This window comes from Nicotiana attenuata, unplaced genomic scaffold (assembly GCF_001879085.1).
Source record: "Nicotiana attenuata strain UT unplaced genomic scaffold, NIATTr2, whole genome shotgun sequence".
Taxonomy (NCBI): Eukaryota; Viridiplantae; Streptophyta; class Magnoliopsida; order Solanales; family Solanaceae; genus Nicotiana; species Nicotiana attenuata.
In genome coordinates this window covers 40,585-61,795 of record NW_017673947.1, presented here as the reverse complement: position 1 = coordinate 61,795, position 21,211 = coordinate 40,585, and the positions used below count along the sequence as shown (strand labels likewise).

At 38.2% G+C, this 21,211-nt stretch overlaps 2 protein-coding genes across 3 annotated transcripts; one reads left to right on the top strand and one right to left on the bottom strand.

Annotated features, from left to right (window-relative positions):
- Positions 1 to 3,131: 3,131 nt before the first annotated feature.
- LOC109217686 (formin-like protein 20) lies at positions 3,132 to 17,599 on the top strand. The gene is made up of 17 exons (XM_019381949.1): positions 3,132 to 3,712; positions 4,348 to 5,054; positions 5,131 to 5,352; positions 5,445 to 8,425; positions 8,505 to 8,628; positions 8,908 to 8,979; positions 10,360 to 10,458; positions 10,622 to 10,663; positions 11,508 to 11,588; positions 11,659 to 11,709; positions 11,798 to 11,879; positions 12,603 to 12,697; positions 14,309 to 14,380; positions 14,461 to 14,577; positions 15,194 to 15,262; positions 15,353 to 15,419; positions 16,642 to 17,599. The coding sequence occupies exons 1-17, from the start codon at positions 3,640 to 3,642 to the stop codon at positions 16,791 to 16,793; spliced, it is 5,106 nt and encodes a 1,701-aa protein (XP_019237494.1). The 5' UTR covers positions 3,132 to 3,639; the 3' UTR covers positions 16,794 to 17,599.
- Positions 17,600 to 17,740: 141 nt separating this feature from the next.
- Positions 17,741 to 20,863, bottom strand: LOC109217687. Of its 2 annotated transcripts, none has more exons than XM_019381950.1 (2): positions 20,677 to 20,863; positions 17,741 to 18,292 (listed from the first exon to the last, which is right to left on the bottom strand). In XM_019381950.1, exons 1-2 carry the CDS (start codon positions 20,793 to 20,795, stop codon positions 17,842 to 17,844), a joined length of 570 nt encoding a protein of 189 aa, XP_019237495.1. In that variant the 5' UTR covers positions 20,796 to 20,863; the 3' UTR covers positions 17,741 to 17,841. The 2 variants fall into 2 exon arrangements, with proteins under 2 accessions (XP_019237495.1, XP_019237496.1); XM_019381951.1 differs by having other exon boundaries at positions 17,741 to 18,286.
- Positions 20,864 to 21,211: the final 348 nt, after the last annotated feature.

Genomic DNA, 21,211 nt, shown 5'->3' with positions numbered 1-21,211 from the left:
AATAGGAGCAAGAGGAAGGTTATCAACGATAGGTACTCTACGAGGGTTAGGGTTTGAAGAAGACATAATAGTACGAGGAAGAAGAAGACTAAAGTTGAATATTCTGAACCTTCTGTGAAAAAGACAAAGATGAAGGCTTATATTTATACTCAGAAGCAACCGTCAAAGGAAAAGGCGCAATGATAGAAACGTCATGATGGAAGTTGTCATTTCATAATTAATGAAGCCGTAAAAAAGCCCTAAAAAGCGCTGAAAAGTTATTAAACCAATCCGGAGGTGCCACATGTCGTGAACATTAAATGGAATGACATATGAAGCGTCAGTTCCAGAAAAGAAATAATGGCGGCAAATATTCCCGCTTTAATGAAATCCACTTCCCAAATATTCTATTGAAGAATAAATGGCAAGTGGAGGGACTATCTGTATTGGGAAAAATTGAGTTCGTGTATGGAATTAAATATGAGGTGATATATCATGACACAGGGACTAGTAGAAGAGTGACTGATTGGCAAAGAAAAAAGGCACGAGCTTCAACAAGCACGGGCAGAGGAAGGATAAAAGCTCGTACCTATTGATATTCAGCAGTTATATCAAAAGAATGAACTTTTATAGTAAAAACGGTACAGATACGTATTATTGATAATTAATAGGCATTAATTACGGAAAGCTTTATGGAATTTGTAGAGAATCGGTTATGATTAACAATTATAACGTTACATTAATGCCATTAATTGTCATAAAGACTCTATTACTTCGAGGTAGCTATAAAAGGGAGAAGATTGAACATTTGTAAGGACACAAAAGAAAAACTACTCTTGCAATATACAGATTTATTTTGCTTTCTTCTGCTTATCAAAGTCAATTCATTTTATTCATTATATATTTGATTATCAGTAACTCGAGTTCTTCTAAAACAAAGCTTTGACCGAAATCCCAAATTTTGGTTAAACAGCTGGACCGGTCTCTGTTGCAGCAAAATAATGGCTATTTTCATTGACTTGGTAAACGCATGACTATTTTTGAATGACCAGTTCGAAAACTGACTATACCGTGCTATTTTGACTTGGAAATGTAATGGTACCTCCATAATTGCTAAAGTCATTGGCCCAAAAAGAGATACATGCTTCATTTGCACACTTTTCTTTTTAATTTTAAATTTTTTCTAGATTCAATTTCTTAAAATTGTAGACTTAAATAATATTTTATATCTGCTGCGACGTGAATGCGGCATCACTACATCAGATAAAGTCTGCAATGGAATGTCAACCACGCACGTTGACCATATATTATAGGAGTAGTACTTGATTTAGAAGTTTCTGCCTAGCTAGCGTGACCACAAAGCACGTACACCAATTCTTTATTCTATTTCTTAATTTCTAGCTCCTCTCGTTTTCTTTGTTCTGACTCCTATATTTTAATCTTAAAATAAAATACTGTTCAAGAAAATAAATTTAAAATAATGCCACGTAATTCTAAACGTGCTATCACGTGCCAGAGTGTGTCAACTTTGTAAATTGCAAAAGTACCATTCAAGTTTCAACCTTTGCACATAATACCCTTATAGAGGTTTAGTAGTTAGGAATTGTTTTGTTTTCACATGTGATCACTTTCATGCTATGAAGCTTAATTCGGCATGGAATTTAACCGTTTAAGTTAACGTGGTACATATATATATATATATATATATATATATATATATATTGGTCGTTCAAAAAAAAAAAGTTATATTCATGCGTAGAAAGGATCATATTTTATTGTCTATATAGAACTTCATAATGGATCTGAATTGTTATTAAATTCATAAAAAAAAAACTAATTGCAATAATGAAGTAAAGTTTTAAAAATTTTAGAAAAAAATTAAAGAATGTCACATAAAATTGTGCTAATGGTATACATACTTTTAAGCTATTTATTTTAAATTATATAGTACAACCAGTATAAGAAACGAAAAGGCGGACAATAAAATTGAATCAACACTTTTACTAAACTACCTGGACCATAAGCTTTGTCGATGTAGTATTTAGTGATTTTTCATCTCAAGTTCTCGCTATGTCACATTGATATTTGAAAAACAATAATATTTCACATTATTCGTTATATCTGTAATTTCAACAGATAAAAAATCGATAACAACTACTTGAAATTTTAAAAAAGCAAGAGACATCAATATTTTTATTTTTTCATCAATTCTACTTTTTCTACCCGAAAAGGTACTCCATATTTTTTGGTATTCTTTAATTATTTAAATTAAAGAAGACCAAAAAGGGAAATTACCAGCTATGTCCATTTATAAGTAGCTCATTACAAAAATTGTCCAATTGATAAAATATTACTAATATTAGCCAAATTAGCCAATTAGCTATTTGTAGCAAAAAATACCAAATTTTTGCTTTGTTTTGAGTGGGTGTTATTAGAATAGATTGGGCACAATTTAAGGAGCTTGAATCTCAGTTTTGAGATGATTTGGTGAAGTTTTGAGGTGGTTTGAATTGAAAATTCGAAGTAAAAGCTGAACATGAAAAAAAATGATATGTGTATCACACTGTGTATCATTTGTGTATCACATGTATATCCATGTATACCTGTGTGTGTGTGATACATGCGTGATACATGTGTCGCAGAAGACTTTTTTGAACTCGATTTAATTACGAATTTTGATACAAAACCAGTCCAAATCACCTCCAATCTTCCTCAAATTTTGTATATTGACTTATCTATATATTTTCAATGAATTTCAACTATACCCATTGAAAAAGTTCCTTTTTTGTTTAGATTTTTGGAATATTGTATAGATTTTTGTATTTCATCACCTTATTTGCTACCCCGTCCATGAAATTTCCTTTCCGTCTTGTATCTAATCTTGCTAATCACGCTTTAAAATATGGTAGGTGATATTTTCATGTGATTCTTTGAGAGAAAGAACCCTATTATTTAGTTTTTTAATTTTTGTTGGCTAGTTTTGGTAAGTCTATGACTAATGGCTAGAGGTTGGTAAGTTGAGATTTATTTGGGACATTTGTGTAAGTTTCCCGACCAAAAATTAAAAGGGAACTGAGCCCAAATAGGACAAAACTTCGATTATGACTTTAGTAAACTATAAAGATGTTGGTCTTTTGTCTGGAACAGGAAATCAGATCTCCCTGTCAAATTCTCTTTGTGTCAGCTTTGGGATGTGGACATATGCCACGTGTACATAGACATTCGTTTGTCAAATCTAACGAACAACGACCGTAACAGGTTTCGGGTCAGGTTTCCGAATCCGGTTCCTGTTTGTCTACCACCTTCCCAGTTTCATCAATGGCAATGATCATCATTGCATCTCATTTTCATCATATTATTATTCTAAAACCTAAATTTTTCATATTTTTCTCCATTTTTATTTTACTGTCACTTTCCCCTACTTTAAATCTTGTTTTTTCTTCATAATAATTCTGTCCCACATTATCCATTTCAATTGCAACTGAGCTGCTCTTCCAGCTCCAATTTTACATTGATCACCGACCCATTTGGGTTTTCTTTATTAATTGTAAATGTCATATTTGCAAATTTGTTGAGGATCCATTGAAATATTTTAGGGATCAATTGGGGTACATTCCCAAGGGGTTTTGGATGCAATTGATAGAGATACGGCGCCATTAGATGGCGCTGTTCAGACGATTCTTCTATAAGAAGCCGCCGGATCGGCTTCTAGAGATCTCTGAACGGGTCTATGGTATGTTTCTCTTCCTAAATTATGCTGTTTTTTTGTGTTTCTCTGTATTTTTTGGAGCCTCTGAAAATGTGTACATTTCAGTTTTGGAGCCTCTGGAGTACACTTTTGGCTCAGTTTTTCAGTTTTGCCAAAAAAGTTGAAAAGCTTTTCTCAATGGCTTTTGTTTCAGTTCCTAAACAAATGCCAAAATATGAGAATTATCACGAATTGCCAAAATATGCCTAAGCCTTGGTGGGGAGGGTTACCCAGTACTTGTGCTGGTGGGAGGTAGCAGGTAGCTGGTGGAATAGTATGAGACGTGCGCAAGCTGGCTAGGACACCATCGTTCATTAAAAAAAATCAGAAATTGCTTAATAGTGAATGAGCTGAAAAATAAATAGTGCTGAAAATTCAACTTGTAAGAAGAATGCTGAAATCTGATGCTCCGTTATTTTGGTGGTTTGCCTAGTTATTGAGCTCTGTGGCTTGGGGGTGAACTTGCTCAAGATACCATGTTACAATTTTAACTGATATCTGTAAAGCTTACTATCTTCATCATTTTAAAGGTGGATGTCGTTTAGACCAATAATTTACTGTGGTTGGTTTTTATGAGTATTGATGCTTCTCTGCTTTTCCTTTTAATTCACACTTTGCAGTGTTTGATTGTTGCTTCTCAACGGACGCATTGGACAAATATGAGTACAAGACATACATGGGAGGGATTGTAGCTCAGCTACAGGACCATTATCCAGATGCTTCTTTCATGGTTTTTAACTTCAAAGAAGGAGATCAGAGGAGCCAAATATCAGATATATTAACGCAGTATGATATGACTGTCATGGATTATCCTCGGCGGTATGAGGGGTGTCCTGTATTGCCACTGGAGATGATCAAGCACTTCTTGAGATCCAGTGAGAGCTGGCTTTCACTCGAGGGCCAACAAAATGTGTTGTTAATGCACTGTGAGAGGGGAGGGTGGCCCGTACTTGCTTTCATGCTTGCTGGCCTTCTTTTGTACAGAGAACAGTACACTGGTGAGCAGAAGACTCTTGACATGGTATACAGGCAAGCTCCTAGGGAACTTCTTTATGTTTTATCACCTCTGAATCCACAGCCGTCTCAGCTTAGATATCTCCACTATATCACCAGAAGAACTGTTGGCTTAGATTGGCTGCCATCAGATATACCTTTCGCTTTAGATTGTATCATACTCAGGGTCCTTCCTCTATTTGATGGTGGGAAGGGGTGCCGACTGGTGGTTCGTGTCTATGGTCAGGACCCTGCTTCAACAACGTCCAATAGGAGTTCTAAACTCCTTTTTTCAACTTCAAAGACAAAACAACATGGTCGCCTCTACCGACAGGTACTTCTAAGCTTTAAACATTTTACAATTAATTAGCTGAAATCTGAAGTGTGTTCTGCTAACTTCCCCTCTCCAGGAAGAGTGTGCGCTCGTGAAAATAGATATCCACTGTCGTGTCCAAGGAGATGTTGTTCTTGAGTGCATCCATTTGGAAGATGACCTAGTTAGGGAAGAAATGATATTCAGAGTTATGTTCCATACGGCATTTATTCGCTCAAATGTTTTAATGTTAACTCGTGATGAAGTTGATGTCCCATGGGATGCAAAAGATCAATTTTCTAGGGAGTTCAAAGCAGAGGTTTGGTATCTATTTCTCTGAACTTGGCTCTTTTTTTCATTATCCTTTAACAGGGAACTATAGGAGTTGAAGAATGCTTATTTCTGTACCAGGTACTTTTTTCGGATGCTGATGCTGTTCCATCTATTATCACCGTAGAAGCGCCAGATGAAGATGATAATGAGACTGAAGGTGATTCACCAGAGGAGTTCTTTGAGGTGGAAGAGATATTCAGTAATGTTATTGATGGACCGGATGGAAGAGGGGAATCTGATGCCCAGTCAGTTCAGGACAGTATGCAGGATGACGATAGCACTGAAATATGGAAAGAGGAGTTGGAGCATCGTGCTTTTCAAGATAGTTCATCTATTGATGTTAATCGCAAACAAGAAGGAAATACAGATTCTACTCAACAAGCATCAAAAACAAATGGTTTAGCGCATAATGACGATTTGATAAACTCCAAGGCTGTGATTTCTGATGTTTCTAGCGACAAGGACTCTAAAGCAGGAACACATGGGGATATAGAAGGCACCTTTAGACAGGAGAGGCAGGGTTCACAACAGAAATTGACTACTGATATCAGTAAAGGAAAGAATGAAAAGGCACCTTCATCTCTAAAGAAACAGCTCGTATCCAACTCCAAACTTGCTGTTGATGGGATTGGACCTAAAGATAAGTCTAAACAAAAGGAATCTCAGGGCACTCTGTTGCGACTAGCAAAGCCAAATGCAGTGTCTCGGTGGATCCCTTCTAATAAAGGTTCTTACACTAATTCAATGCATGTGGCATATCCACCATCAAGGTATAAGAGTGCTCCACCTGTGCTTGCTGTTACCAAGGATTCTCAATCTGGGTTAAAATCAAAATCGCCATCTCCTCGAGCTTTTTCAGAAGCTAAAATTCCAGCTGGAGCAGGTCGTGTTCCAAAGAAGCGCTCTTCATGTCCAGCATCATTAGACATGTCAACAGTCAAGGAGGCACCTGTTGCAATGACCACTTCATCAGAATCAGTTGAAAGGCAGGCATATGACCTTCAGGAATCCCCTCAAAGTCCCCTACCTTCTTCACTGCCTTCATTTCGATATCCAAGCACTTCATCACTTGAATTGCCTCCTATTCAGGAAGCAAGTAATAACCTACCAGATTCTGCAACGCTACCCGTGTCTTCGTCGGAAACCCATATTACAACGGATTCTTTGTCTCACATATCCTTCCCTTCCCCACCTCCCCCGCCGCCTCTGCCTGTTCCATTCATATCACTCAGTCATAATGTCAAATCTGTATCGTCACCTCCACCTCCACCTCCACCTCTATCATCAACTGGCTTGAGATTGACTCACATGGGTAGCTCTCGTAGTCATAATGTCATATCCTTATCACCACCAACCCCGCCTTCACCTCCACCTCCACCTCCATCCTCAAATGGCTTGAGAATGACTCATATGGGTAGCTCTCCTCCTCCTCCCCCTCCCCCTCCTCCCCCAACTTTACCACCCACATCATCTACTGTACTGAGAGGTGGTAGGGAATTGTCACCAACTCCTTTGCCAGATGTGGCTTGTGCAACTAACTCCTTGGCAGCATCAAGTCCATTGCGACCTCTTTCTCCACCTCCACCTCCACCTCCACCTCCACTTCCACCTCTATATGCGCCTATTACACCAAATTTGGCTAGCTTTGGGCTGTCCACTCCGCAGCCACCTCCTCCCCCTCCCCCTCCCCCTCCCCCTATACCTGCAAAGCACGGTGCCCCCCCACCTCCTCCACCACCTCCACCACCTCCACCATTTCCAATTGCGCCTAGAGTTACTTCTTTGCTGACAACAAGTGCTCCACCACCACCAGCACCGCCTCCTCCTCCTCCTCCACCCCATCCACCTCCTTCACTCGGTGTTTCAGCTTCACCTTCCCCACCGCCACTGCCACCTCCTTCACCATCTCCACAACCTTTGCAGAGTGCTCCACTTTCACCAACCTCAACTCCCTCACAAAATATACCTCCTCCACCTCCACCTCCCCCACCTTCACCACCTTCAAGAAATGCTCCGACTTCAACTCCTCCTCCACCTCCTTTACCACCACCTCTTTCAAGAAAGGCTCCCGCGCCAATTCTGCCTCCACCTACTCCACCCCCACCCCCTCCAAGAAATGCTCCATCCCCGACTCCTCTTCCACCTCCCCCACCTCCCCCACCCCTCTCATATGGTATTCCACCTGCACCGCCTCCACCTTCAATTTTTTGTCCCCATCCTCCTTCCTCCCCAGCTTCTTTCTCTGGAGAACCACCCCGACCCCCACCTCTACCACCTCCCTTGCATGTATCGCCTTTACCATCTCCTCCATTGTCAGCAGCTCCACCTCCTCCTCCTCCTCCTCCTCCAGCAGTACCTGGAGCTTTGCCTCTGCCTCCTTCAATAGTTGGGCCTCCAGCTCCTCCACCTCTCCCCGGTGGTGGCCCTCCAGCTCCTCCTCCTCCTCCTCCAGTACCTGGAGCTTCGTCTCTACCTCCTTCAATAGTTGGGCCTCCAGCTCCTCCACCTCTCCCCGGTGGTGGCCCTCCAGCTCCTCCACCTCCTCCAAGTTGCAGTCAGCCCGATCATCCACCTCCCCCCAGTGGTGGCCCTCCAGCTCCTCCACCTCCCCCTGGCGGCGGCCCTCCACCTCCTCCTCCTCCCTCCCGGGGCGGCCCTCCACCACCTCCTCCTCCTCCTGGTGGCGGTCCACCACCTCCTCCAATACATGGAGCACCACCTCCTCCGCCACCTCCGGGCGGTAGAGCACCTGGACCACCTCCCCCACCACCTCCTGGAGGTAGAGGACCTGGACCACCTCCCCCACCGCCACCCGGAGGTAGTGCACCTGGTCCACCTCCCCCACCTGGAGCTCCAAGACCTCCAGGTGGTGGACCTCCCCCACCGCCACTATTTGGTGCTAAAGGACCTGGGGCAGCCGGCAGAGGAATTCCTGCTGGGAGAGCTCCAATACTTTCACGGACAAGATCTAATTTAAAGCCATTGCACTGGAGCAAGGTAACCAGGGCACTACAGGGAAGCCTATGGGAGGAACTACAGAGACATGGAGAGCCTCAAACGTATGTTCCATGATTTTTTAGTTTGACAGTGCTTATATTCAACTAAAATGAAGTACTGATAATTTTACTCCAAATCAAGTGCACCAGAGTTTGATGTGTCAGAAATTGAGGTTCTTTTCTCTGCCACCCCCAAGTCAAGTAGTTCAGGTAAATCTGGAGGACGGAAGAAGTCTGCTGAATCTAAACCGGACAAGGTTCATCTGGTAATCAATATGACTCAATACCTTTCTTCTAGGAACTGTCTGCAAAGAATCTAAGAAATAAATAATGCTATTGATTTGATACTTTATTCTTGTAGTCTCTCGTGGTTCTTTCATGTTTAGTTCTTTCTTTTCTTTCCCCAGATCCCTCTTGGATGATTAACTACTGTTGCTTTCTATGAGAATTTGACATTGGTTAATTTGAGGAACTATTTTTCTTTGTTTTCTAACTGCTCGCTTGAGTTCTTCTTTTCCTAATTTTCTCCTGTATTTCTTTGGTAGGTTGACCTAAGAAGGGCGAATAATACTGAGATTATGCTCACAAAGGTGAAAATGCCACTTCCAGACATGATGGTTAGTTTAGTGCTTTTCTTCATTATTTTCTATTTTCTTTGGTTTTCTTTTTTGAAGGCTTGCCTCCTTTACTTTTACAGACTAAATAACATCCTGATCTGATTGCACAGAGGGAGAGAGAGAGGAGCTGCTTTCGAGTATATGTGGGTTAAGTCACGAAAGATAACTGAATAGGATAGTGGGATCCAATATCTGTGTTTAGGATAGTGAGTCTATAACGTCAGATGTTCTGAATTTCCCTTCTTTAAGCTCACCTAGAAGTCACGCATAACACTGCTCATGGCTAATAGTATAAGAAAATACCGATCTCTAATCAGTGACCTGACTTTGATGATTATTTGCTTTCTTCCGTTATCCTACTAGTTTAAACATTTCTTCTAGATCACATTGTAAAAATTCTAGGGCCTAAATATATGTGCTTAATCTAGCGAAAAAAGAAAAGTAGGGACAAAGGAAAGCTACTTGCTCTTGTAAGCATGGTTCACAATACTCAGACTACTTTGGGCTTATACAGGGAAGAAAAACTGATAAATGCGAACCAACTATCCCTATCAAGTCATGGTACAAAAGATACTTCATTTGGTTTTCCTCCTACCTTTTCTTTCCTATGCACATTACACTCAAACTATGTTTAAGCTTGAAAAGAATACAACAATACCTACGAAGTAGGGCGAACAATTGAGATAGATGGGTATTATCCCAAGTTACCTTTGTTCAATAGAAAGAGAAAAGAAGAATTTGTCAGGCTGTTGCAATCCTCAGACACAAAAAAATGTGGTTGATATGTTAATGGAGCAATTACGTTGTTGTTAATTAGTCTTCTCATTGTGGTCCCATGCAACATGTTGAGACCTCATAGGACTTTCCTTTCTTCTATTAGATCTCCTTCATCTTTCTACTTTTTCTTTTTGCTATTTGGTCTTTTGATATACAATATGGCAAATTAGGCTACAGTCCATCCTTCTTTGTCAAGGTGTACCAAAAATGTGTAAAACCTGAAGTCAGGGTTAACGGAGAAAAGGAGAAAAAAAAAAGAAACTTCCTTTCCTTCGTGGTTGTACATGCTGGACTAGACTTGGTAGACCTAGGTGATTCCCTTTCTCCTGAATATTCTTGCTTATCCGTAGGTGATCTCAATGTAGAGATAAATGCCAGATTAAGAGAACCAATGATTAATTTGCATTTAAAGAGAAACTTTTTAACGAATAAAAGGCATTATTCTGTAACGAGCCTGAATAAAGCAGACTGTATACCGAGGATTCATATAGCATAATCAACTGGTCTGAGATTGAGGACAAGCTGATTGATTAATATTCTTGCTTTGTCCTCACGATGTTCTATTTTGTTACGCAATGACAATTGTTCTGTTATGGCCCATAGGCAGCTGCACTGGCAATGGATGAGTCTATTTTAGATGCAGATCAGGTGGAGAATCTTATAAAGTTTTGTCCTACAAAAGATGAGATGGATCTTCTTAAGGTGAAGTTTACCAGTCTGAAGCTTTTCTTCATGTTGACTTTGATTTCCCGTTCTTCTCTGGTCCTCTACTCCTTTCAGTCTCCTCTATCTCAGTTGATATCTGTGCAATTTTTTTTTAAATTTTAAATGTATTAAATGATTGTTTACTGAAACAAATGCTCAGGGTTACACTGGTGACAAAGAGCTTCTCGGAAAGTGTGAACAGGTCAGCACATCAATTGTATAGTTACTATCTGATTAGTGCATGATGATGGTCTTTGTTTTATGTTACTATAATATAATTTATACATGCCTATCATTTGCAAGTTTCATCTCTCTTTACCGTGATATGTTGTCGTAAGTGCTTTATGAAGTTGGGATTGGTTTTCAAGGAACAATCCAGCTATATTTCGGAACTGAATGTGTAAGCAACCTTTTGTAAACTTATATCTGATGATTGGATCTTAGATTGTGGAATGTAACGTCATGATGCTTTACTAGGTTGGACATGGTAGCTACCCTTAAGTAACAGGACAAGACTGCACAATCTGAAATCTTCTTTTACAATCTAATAGCATCAGTAACCTCAACTGCCTTCTGTTTCAAAGACGTAATCTCATTGACCAAATTTTAATTGTTCAGGAAGTAAATTTAGTTCTAACCAAATGATGAACATCTCTTGAGTTCTAAGCAAATGATGAACATCACTACTGGCCGTCCCCTGGTGAAAAAAGGATTTAACTATTTGAATTTCAATGTTTTAGAAATAACTGAGTTGAGAGATCATGGGAGGTGGCAGATAGTCATGACGATGACTACTTTAACAATGTTTTTAAACCTTCTTATGATTGAATGATTAGAGTGGTTAAAGTCGAACTTATGATGTACTCCCGTATCCCATTATCAAGTTTGGTGGGAAATTCTTGTAAGAATTGTTTCCTTTCCCTGCCTTTGGATGTCTTGCACTTTCAAGATTTGAGGAATAGCTGATACTTGCTATCGTTTTACAGTACCTTGTAGCTTAGATCCCATGCTTCACCGGTGTTCCTGATTTTACCTTTGACTGTCAGTTCTTTTTGGAGTTGATGAAGGTGCCACGAGTAGAGTCGAAATTAAGAGTGTTTCTCTTCAAGATTCAGTTCAAATCTCAGGTTTGTGTACATCTAGATATCTTCTTTACTAAATTAATTTCTGTGTCATCTGAATTTAGCTTCATTTCAGGTGACAGACTTCAAGAAAAGCTTAACCACTGTGAACTCTGCATGCGAAGAGGTAATTTGCTAGGTTTTCCGTATCTCTTCTCTTCTTTGTTCTTTCTTTTTAATCTTATTTTTAACAAAATACAATGTGCATGTAGCAGGTCCGAAATTCTTCCAAATTGAAGGAAATAATGAAGAAAATTTTGTTTCTAGGGAATACGTTAAATCAGGGAACTGCCAGAGGTAAGAATTCTTGTCTTTAAGATGTCTCAGTAAGCATTACAAGCATTTTATTTGTTCGACCCATTGATTCCCATCATGTAGGTTTTCACAACCTGCAACTGTCTTAAATATAAAGTAATGGGGAAATTTTGATTTTCTAAATGCAATAATGAATTTCTTAAATGCTACAACTTTGGAACTTAAGGCTCTTTGGTTATGGGGAAAATTCAAAGCAATAATTGCTTGTTGCTAAAATGGGGAACAATTGTTTGATTAATTAAGGGGAGTTTGGTTTCAATTATTTATAGCATTTTTTACCTAAATAAGTAGCATGAGCTTTGACCCTAAGTATGTCGTTTGGTAATCCCAAGTTAGTTGGGGTGGCTATATGAATCCTCTATATTCATTCTGCTCCAGTGAAGTCCCTTTAGTTTCACATGTTCGGAGTGCAAACTGATAAAATTAAGTCACATAATTCATTAAATTGCTAGGCTTTGCAAAGTTTTGAAAAATTGTAGAAATATAGTCAGTGTTTATGAAAATAATATGAGCACAATTGTTAGTTGTTACTTACTACTGCTTCTTGTTCTAAGAAATTATGCTTTATGTTATGTGGCTGAATTAGTTCGGTGGAATGTAAGACCTGATTTCATGCTGAGGACGTTGTAAGTTGTGTCGTCAAGAAGTTTGAAATTTGGGATATTAAAATTTCAATACTAAATTCCATGTCATTCTTTACTCCAGGTTCTGCCATTGGATTTAAGTTGGACAGTCTTTTGAAGCTCACTGATACACGTGCTACTAACAACAAGATGACACTCATGCATTATCTTTGTAAGGTACCGTAAATTCATCTTTGCTGTTCCTGAAAAGCTGCTTTTGTTCACACTATTCCCCTCTGTCTAAATATTTATTTTTTCGATAAGGTAAAATAGTTTTATTGATGAGTGGGAGAGAAAACTCCTGTATACAAATAGTATACAAAAAAGTAGAGAATCTACGAAGTATGATTCTTTACAAAAGATACTCAATCTTCTATATAAACTGTAATCTCATGGGTGCACCAAAAGGAAAGTAGGGAGAAGAGGCTATCTTTTAGATGTACAAAATCATTTTCTATCACTTCAATGTCTCCTATTTTTCTTTTTCCATACCACCCACATGAGTGTTAGTGGAGCAACATCTCACGCCCTTCGTTTTCTCCTTTCGTCATCTGTCTTCTAAGTGCCTAACTGAACAGTGCCTCCTTCATGGTGCGTGACATCATACATTGCTGCCCGAACCGCATAAGGATTTGCCACCACAAACAAGACACAACCTGATAATGTAAAAGGAGGTGATCCATATCTTCGCCCTAATTCTTACACATAAAACACAATTTGACATATGTAATCCTCATTTTCCTCAAGTTTTTAGCTGTCAAAATCGCACCTCTTTCTGCAAACTAGGTGAAGCAGCACATCTTTCTTAGTGCCATGGAAATCCAAATCGATGAATGTGGAAATGCTGATTCTTCTCCGACCAAGAGTTTATTATAATGCCAACTTTACTAAAAACACGACTCCCCGTCTCCCACCTCCAAGAATTCTGCTCTATGCTAAAAACTTTGTTTATAGAGCAATTCAACCATACTTTGAAACTCCGCAACATCCCAACCTTCAAGGTTCCTTCTGAACCTTAAGTCAAATGAAACTCCCGTTCATGTAACTCTGAACTTGTTGGATTGTTATCTCCTTCAAATTAAACCTTCTAATCTTTATTTCATGTCAATCTCAAAAGAAAAATTCCTGTTGGGCTTGATCTGGAGCTCAAATTGATGTAACTAAAAAGAGATTGCATTATCATTATCCTTGGTTTTTATTTGCCCAGCGACAAGCGTTTACATGATAATTTATCTTTTACTAGAACTAGAGTTCTAATAGTTACAAGAGTCCCAAAATTACTTAGATCTCCCTATCCTATATATAAAAAGAGAAAACAACATACAAGCGGGTTTCTGATAAAGGAATCTTGAGCTAAATGAAATATATTTTTGGGATTCTTAATTATGCATAATCTTAAGAATATTCTTCACAATATTCTTAATTAATCTCTTGAAGAACATAATCATTAAGAATATTCTAGATAATATTTTTAATGTTCTAATGAAGCCATGCTCATGTAAGATGTCACTAGTTTTCTACCTCATACGACTGATATTCATTGCTTTTTTTTAGCTGGTAGAGGAGTGTTTGACTTCCATTCGTACTTATCGTAGTTTTATTCTCTTCCATGTAATGCTTCTATATTCTCTTGATTGAACATTTCTGTCTCAGGGAATCTCTTTCCTCTTTTTGTTCTTTACCTGAATATCTTTATCCTTCTTTATCCCTCCTCTCTGAATAAGGCATTATTAACTGATTATACTATGCGAGGTTGTTGCAGTGTTAACATTATCTCACTTTTCTCAGGTTCTTGCTTCCAAGTCACCAGCACTTTTAGACTTCCATGAAGATCTTGTAAGCGTGGAAGCTGCATCAAAGGTTATCTGTTTACCTATCTCTCTCTGGTGATAGTTCTTTATTTTATTTCGGATTGGTTAGAAATTAGTTTCTCCTTGCAGATTCAATTGAAGTCTTTGGCTGAAGAAATGCAAGCAATCATCAAGGGGCTGGAAAAGGTTAAGAAGGAACTGGAGTCATCTGGGAATGATGGCCCCGTGTCTGAAATTTTTTGCAAGGTAGGGCGGTGCTTGTAACTCTTTCATAAACGATGTCTAACTTGCATGTGTTCACATTCTTATCGTGTCCTACACGTTAGGAGGGCTGAAATACTGCCATTTTAGGACTTTGTAGTTTCCTCCCTCTTCCTGTAGAACTGAAAATTGGATGAAAAAGTCCATTCTGTTTGCAAATTGTCCTTTATCGAGCCCTGTGGCATTGAGAAATTTGCTTTATCTGTCTTCGCTCTTCATTGATGTATCCCTAATCTTCCCAAGAAAGAGGGTAAAAGTTTTCTGGAGAAGTGCAGCACTGCTGTTTGCTTTGGCGGAAGATAACACAAAGAATTGTGATTGTCATTTCTTCCTCCTAATTGATTGCTGGATAGAATAGTCTTTTAGCTTGCAGCTGCATTTTGATGGACTAGCACTAGTTGGCTTCCTGATGAAATTGGATATCTTTAGCTTTTGTCATTTCTACTTTCTTTCCTTAATTGGCTATTCATTTAACATAAGAGATGATAGGATTCATTCCCATGATGCTATCAAGTTACATTCACTTCTTACCTGGAAATTAGTAAAATGTGCACCATATTTTGGTCCTTAAAAGTTTGTTTTTCTACGTCCTGCAAACCAGACCTTAAAGGAATTCATTGGTGCGTCTGAAGCAGAGGTTGGCTCTCTCAGGGAGTTGTATTCCGTGGCGGTAATTTCCTTTGTATTTAGTTCTCTTTCTTATATTATGCAACGCAATCAATTTCTATAGCGTCAATGATATGTTTTACTTGATGCACAGGGCAGAAATGCAGATGCACTTACACTATATTTTAATGAGGATCCTGCCAAATGTCCATTTGAACAAGGTAGCACATGTATAAAATATTTTATCCCCTCATTGGTCTTCCAGTAACAAAATTGAGTTGATGAAGGTGGTTCCCTATAGTTGTGAATTTTACTTTGATGTCCTCCAGTGTTATGCAATCAAGTAAGAAAGTATTGTAATAGGTGTACTACAGCTCGGGCTACGGCTAATCCTCTGGACATTGTCTAATAACTTAGCACACTTACTGGGAAATACAAGAACATAGTGATAGGTCCTCCTTGCGTTCTAATTTATGTGTCACTCTTTCCTTTTTGGTCGGTCTAAAAAAGAATGACAACAACAACAAAAAACCCAGTGTAATCCCACAAGTGGAGTCTGAAAAAAGAATGACACGTTTCTATATTTAGTAACAATTTAACTCTAAAATGTCTACTTTACCATTTATGGGATGATTTATAGCCACACAAATATCTATGGCTCATTTTAGACCACAATTTTCAAAAATCTTCCTTTCTTTTTAAATCCATGGCCAATCAAATACCATCACATAAATTGGGACGGAGGAAGTATATTATAGGCACTCTACTGGGAGTCTAAACCTCTCCGTAATATACTCGGCCTGTTTCAGAGAAAGATATAGTCAGATTCAATTAAGATTGTATGGGACATAGATTTGCCAACCAGATTGCTGAGTTATCAGACTTAGTAGATCTAGCATATGTGAAGTTCGTAGTATAGGGCTCTGGAGAAACCATTTGGAACAGAGCTGCGGATAGAGCTTGAGCTATCCTCTCTAGTTAGTGAGCTATCACGAATCAACTATGCTTCAATTCCAAATTAGTTGGGTTGGCTATATGAATCTGTTTATATGTATATTCCACTCTATTTTGGTCTGGTTGATTCCGTTACTAAATAATCTGTCGAGAGCAAATTAGCATTCTTTGAAACTAGAGATATCTAAACAACTTATCTCTACATAGACATACAAGTCTCTAATTAGACTAAGAAGAACTTTGACAAACAGCGGATGAAATGTAAATGTAGCATCAACTAAAATTAAATTCCAATTAGCATCAACTAAGATTAACTGCCAAGTTTGTATCACCTGTTATTTGTGTCACATGTAAATAATTTACTCGAGAAATTCTGAATGTATGTCTGCATTCCTTTATATGATTCATTTATGCCTCATTGTTCTCATCTGTGTGCTAGTGCTTTTGAGGGTTTGACTCCTACTTTTCTGTTGTGTGTATCTGTTGCAGTCACCGCAACCCTCTTAAATTTTGTGAGGTTGTTCCGCAAAGCCCATGAAGAGAACTTGAAGCAGGCTGAACTAGATAAGAAGAAAGTTCAGAAGGAAGCCGAAACGGAGAATGCGGAAGGAAGTAACTTAACAAAGAAGGGTGAGAAGTAAATGGGGATGATTCATTCTTCAGGGAAATTTTGGTGTCATGTATTGGCCTTCGTCCGTTGGTTAACTGTTGTGTTGACTAAGGACAGTGGTCTTAAGTCAAACCAGAAGCCTCCAATATTGATCTATTGGCTTTGGCTTTCTCTGGGTTCAAGAAAGAAAGTCCAATACTAAAAGCTTGTGAACCTGGAAATGCAATGAAGTGCTTTGCAGAGGGAAACTGAAAAAGAGACATTCGCGTCCGGGCTCTTGGAGTGATTTGCAGAGAGAAGCTGAAGATGACAGACACGCTGTTGTCTGAGCTCTTGGATGATGCAAGCAATCCATTGGTCTAAGAATCGATCACCTGGATTTTGTTATTGATGGGTGATCATGACTGCCGTCCCTTCTGGAGTGTGCTGCATGATTAAACAGAACAATGCATCTAAGAATGCAAATTTGGGTATGCATTTGCTGAACCAACACGATGGAGTTGTCGTTGGTGCAAATGTAGTTACATGCGGAGTTGGCATTCACCATGATGCATGCAGATTATGCCATACAAACTGTAAATTGCAAGTGTAACATGGGTGGTTTGTACAAAGCCCTAACCCCTGTATTTAGAGATGTTGATTCTTTTCATTGTAACATAGAAACAGGTTCCTGGTCAGTATTTGATGGGAATCCAATACGGAAAATTGTACAGAAAGCATAGAAGAGGATAGAGATAGGTATTTTTAGCAATAGCAATGTAACAAAATGTAGGCTGTGGGATAAGTTCCCACTTTTCTTAGAGTCAAATTTTAGCTATAATATGATATCTTCATTCATTGTTGGCAGAAAAGTTACATGCATTACATGTATTCTTGAGTTCTTGATATCTTGTTATTCAATAACATCTTGTAATATTGATAATGAGCCTTTCCCTATTTCCTAATGAGTTTTCTTGAGATATAATTATTATACACCAATAAACTGGAAAATTGCTTCCTCTTTTTCGTGTTTGAAACAATATTTTCTAGTATATGACAATTGTAACATAATACAGAATCTGTTGAAATATTCAAAAAAATTAAAGCTCCTCTAAAGTCTTAATCCTCAGAACTGCATGGCTATCTCTGTCTTCAATCGCAATTTGATACGGGAAACTTCCCTCTTCATCCCTCTGGCAATCTGTCTTATAGATTTTTAAGAAAACACAACTGGAAATGGTATCAAGAACCAGAAGAATGGAATACAAATAAGCAATGAACATTCCTTCCAAAGCAATAGAAGAAAGCCTTGTTCTTTTGTGATGATAAGCTCTGACAATTCTGTATTGAAATAGAGCTTCAACTCCAGCTAGGGCCAAGTTGACAATCAAGGCCAATGATAATGATGTTGCTGTTCTTCCCCTGATTAAAAAACAAGCCTTGAGAATCGCCATATACCCTCCGATTTTCTCTATTCCTGATAATATTATTGCCAAGTTGGAGATGATCAGAGTGTTGGCCAGATGATTGAACAAATTATTGATCCTGTTGCTGAAAGGAAAAGAATGAATCTTGGAGATGAAAGGACAAATCCATAATCAGCAAGATTGAACGCGAAAAGTAGGACAGTAAAACAAGTTGCATATGCTGAGATGATGACTAGAATTTCTCCCTTGCTTCCTCAATTTAACGGCTCACAAAGGACACATATCAACAAACTGAACCACAATATAAGTCAATGCATCTCTATCGAATCTTGACATTGTTTTTTATTTACTTTAGAGTAGACATGTCCCTATAAACAAAGCTCATCTCCGTATCTTTTTTCCTACATTCCTCAGTCCTTTGGTGCCCCCACTGTACTCTCACGATCACAGAAGCTAAATTCGCTTCCAAAATGCTTTATCCTTCAATGTACCATTGCTTATCTCAATCTCGCTGAGAAAGTGAAACACAATTCAACCTTTGATTGACCAGATAAGTAAAACAATGAGAAGATAGTCCTAAAGAAAATATACAGTTAGCTATTAGTAGAACGGAAAACAAATTTGCTATTAGCAGCAAGGAAAGTACCAAAACTAAAGACTATGCCAGACCTTAACCGTTCTTCCAATCCCTGTGCTTCCTCCTTTTCCCCTACTAAGTTTTCACCTAAAGAAGATTATTGAAGAATTACTCTATTTCCTCCTTTTCCCTTGTTAAGTTTTCACCTAAAGGAGATTTTTGAAGAAGCCCCCTAGATCAAACAATAATCCCGGCAAGGGCAACACCTAGGCGTTATTGGCGCATTCACGTGTCATTATTTCCATGTTCCTGTTGCTCTTTGTTCTTACTCTGTCTAGAGGCATAACACCCCCCTTAAAATACTGATCAAGAAGAGAAACAATATTGAGTGCCATTTAGTTAGAAGATGAAGAGTGCGAAGCAGTTAAACCAAATAACTGTTCTTGCAGGAATTGTTGTTTAGCAAACCGGAAAAAGGACCAACAAGTTCTCCCAGCAAATATGGTTCAAAAATATTTGTAATATGCAATTTCTTATACTAAATTTGACAAAAGAAGCAGAATTTAACAGCATATTGAGGGAAATGTATAGAGAACTCTTACTAGTTATTAATTACACGATCGTCTTCATCTGAGCTTTTTCAGCCTTCGCTTTTGTTGATTCTTGTTTTTTTTTTTTTTTTTTTTTTTTTTTTTTTTTTTTTTTTTTTTTTTTTTTTTTTTTGTAAAAATGGGCCAAACTAGGCTTTCAATGTAGATATCTGCCTCATAAATGANTAGTAAGTTTTAAACTAGTACATTAAGTTAGTAGGGTAAAGTAGTAGTTAGAGTAACTACTTTACTTAGTTATTTATTTACTACGTATACGTCTTCTATCTGTAGTCTTTCTTAGTCTTCGTCTTTGTTTGTATTTCTTTTGTTTTTTTTTTTTTTTTTTTTTTTTTTTTTTTTTTTTTTGTAAAAATGGGCCAAACTAGGCTTTCAATGTAGATATCTGCCTCATAAATGACACCACGATTGGTAACCTCTGGATATCTGATCGAGCTATCCTTTGGATTGTATATCATGAAAGTTGAGCCAAACCCAAACAAAATTTCACCTTTATTTGACATACAAAAGGGAGGACAAAATGCATACTCCACTGGATCATCAGACCAATTGACGGTAAACATCTTTGTCCAAGATTCTTTCACCCCGTATTCCTTCATAACCCACATATCAGCGCGAGTTTTTGGAATATTACAAAACAAAGAAAGATCACTTCCCAACACTCCCATACATAACCAAATATCAAAATCTCCTTTTCCAAAGCAGGGTTGCTTCATTTTCCCCCATTTCTCATCAGCCAAATCAATATAAACGATGTCGGAACGAGTAAGAGAAGTCCAATGAAGCTTTCCATTCAAAAGAACACCCCACAAACTGGGTAGCTTCCCACTCCAACGTTCACGAATATTTCTCCAAGAATCACTTTTTAGACTATATATTCTAACCCCAACATGATCCAAACTGTCATAACTCAAACGATCGGAAATAACTACCTTATAATCATCATGAAACTCATCATATCCAAAACCATACATAATATAGTCACCACCTCTTGGATCAGGCAATTTCTTGAACTTCCTAATTGATGGATTCCAGAGAAGGAAATACTTTTCCTCAATAACAAGACAAACTAACCCATTAACAGAACCCATAATACGAACATATCCACGGGGTTTTTTCATAGGATAACCTAAGTCAAATGCCTCAGTAACAGAATCATAAAGTAAAGAACTAAGGGAACAGTTCTTAAGCTTGAAATCAGGTGGACATGATTTCAAGATAACACTATGTTGAGTATATTCCTTACTATTAGCAGCTATACCGAGATGGGTGTAAGCAAATTCAGGGCTAGAGATTAAAGAAAGCCAAGATTTTGATACACACCTGAATCGTAGGAGAGATTTCACTGGTAGCCTTGAGAGTATTTCAGTGATGAGTTCAATAGGGATTTCAAAGCTCGATTCTTCCATTGAAATGGAAGAAACTTGAGCTTTAGATTCCATTTAAGCTCAAATTCCTACAAATTTGAGCTGTTTGAGAAAGACTTTTTACATGCTTTTTCTGTTGTCTGTGTACTGAATCTTTTTGTAAGAGACTACTTTTGCATTTACTTAAAAGAACTGTTAACGACGTCGTTTAGGATTACGTTTCTAATTTTGCAAATCGTTTAGGATTTCGTCGACGACTAAATGTTGGGTTTTTGGACTCAAAATACGTTTCTACTACTAAAAAAAAAGTTACATTTCTATATATATACGCGGTATTATACCGCGTTATATCTGTTTGTGGGCCCACCAATTAGTCTCCTGCGGTTAACTGACATAACAATAATTCAAATATATATATATATATAGCGCGGTATAATACAGCGATATACCTTTTTGTGGGCCCACCAAAAGGTATATCGCTGTATTATACC

What these genes read in the sequence shown, in the direction of transcription:
- LOC109217686 (XM_019381949.1), top strand. Translation starts at nt 3,640, where the DNA reads ATGGCGCTGTTCAGACGATTCTTCTATAAGAAGCCGCCGGATCGGCTT. An exon ending in ATGGTCGCCTCTACCGACAG is followed by an intron (nt 5,055 to 5,130) that starts GTACTTCTAAGC and finishes TCCCCTCTCCAG; the next exon opens with GAAGAGTGTGCGCTCGTGAA. An exon ending in GGGAGTTGTATTCCGTGGCG is followed by an intron (nt 15,263 to 15,352) that starts GTAATTTCCTTT and finishes CTTGATGCACAG; the next exon opens with GGCAGAAATGCAGATGCACT.
- LOC109217687 (XM_019381950.1), bottom strand. Translation starts at nt 20,795, where the DNA reads ATGGAATCTAAAGCTCAAGTTTCTTCCATTTCAATGGAAGAATCGAGC. An exon ending in AAATCTCTCCTACGATTCAG is followed by an intron (nt 18,293 to 20,676) that starts GTGTGTATCAAA and finishes TTTTCCTTTCAG; the next exon opens with CAACAGGATCAATAATTTGT.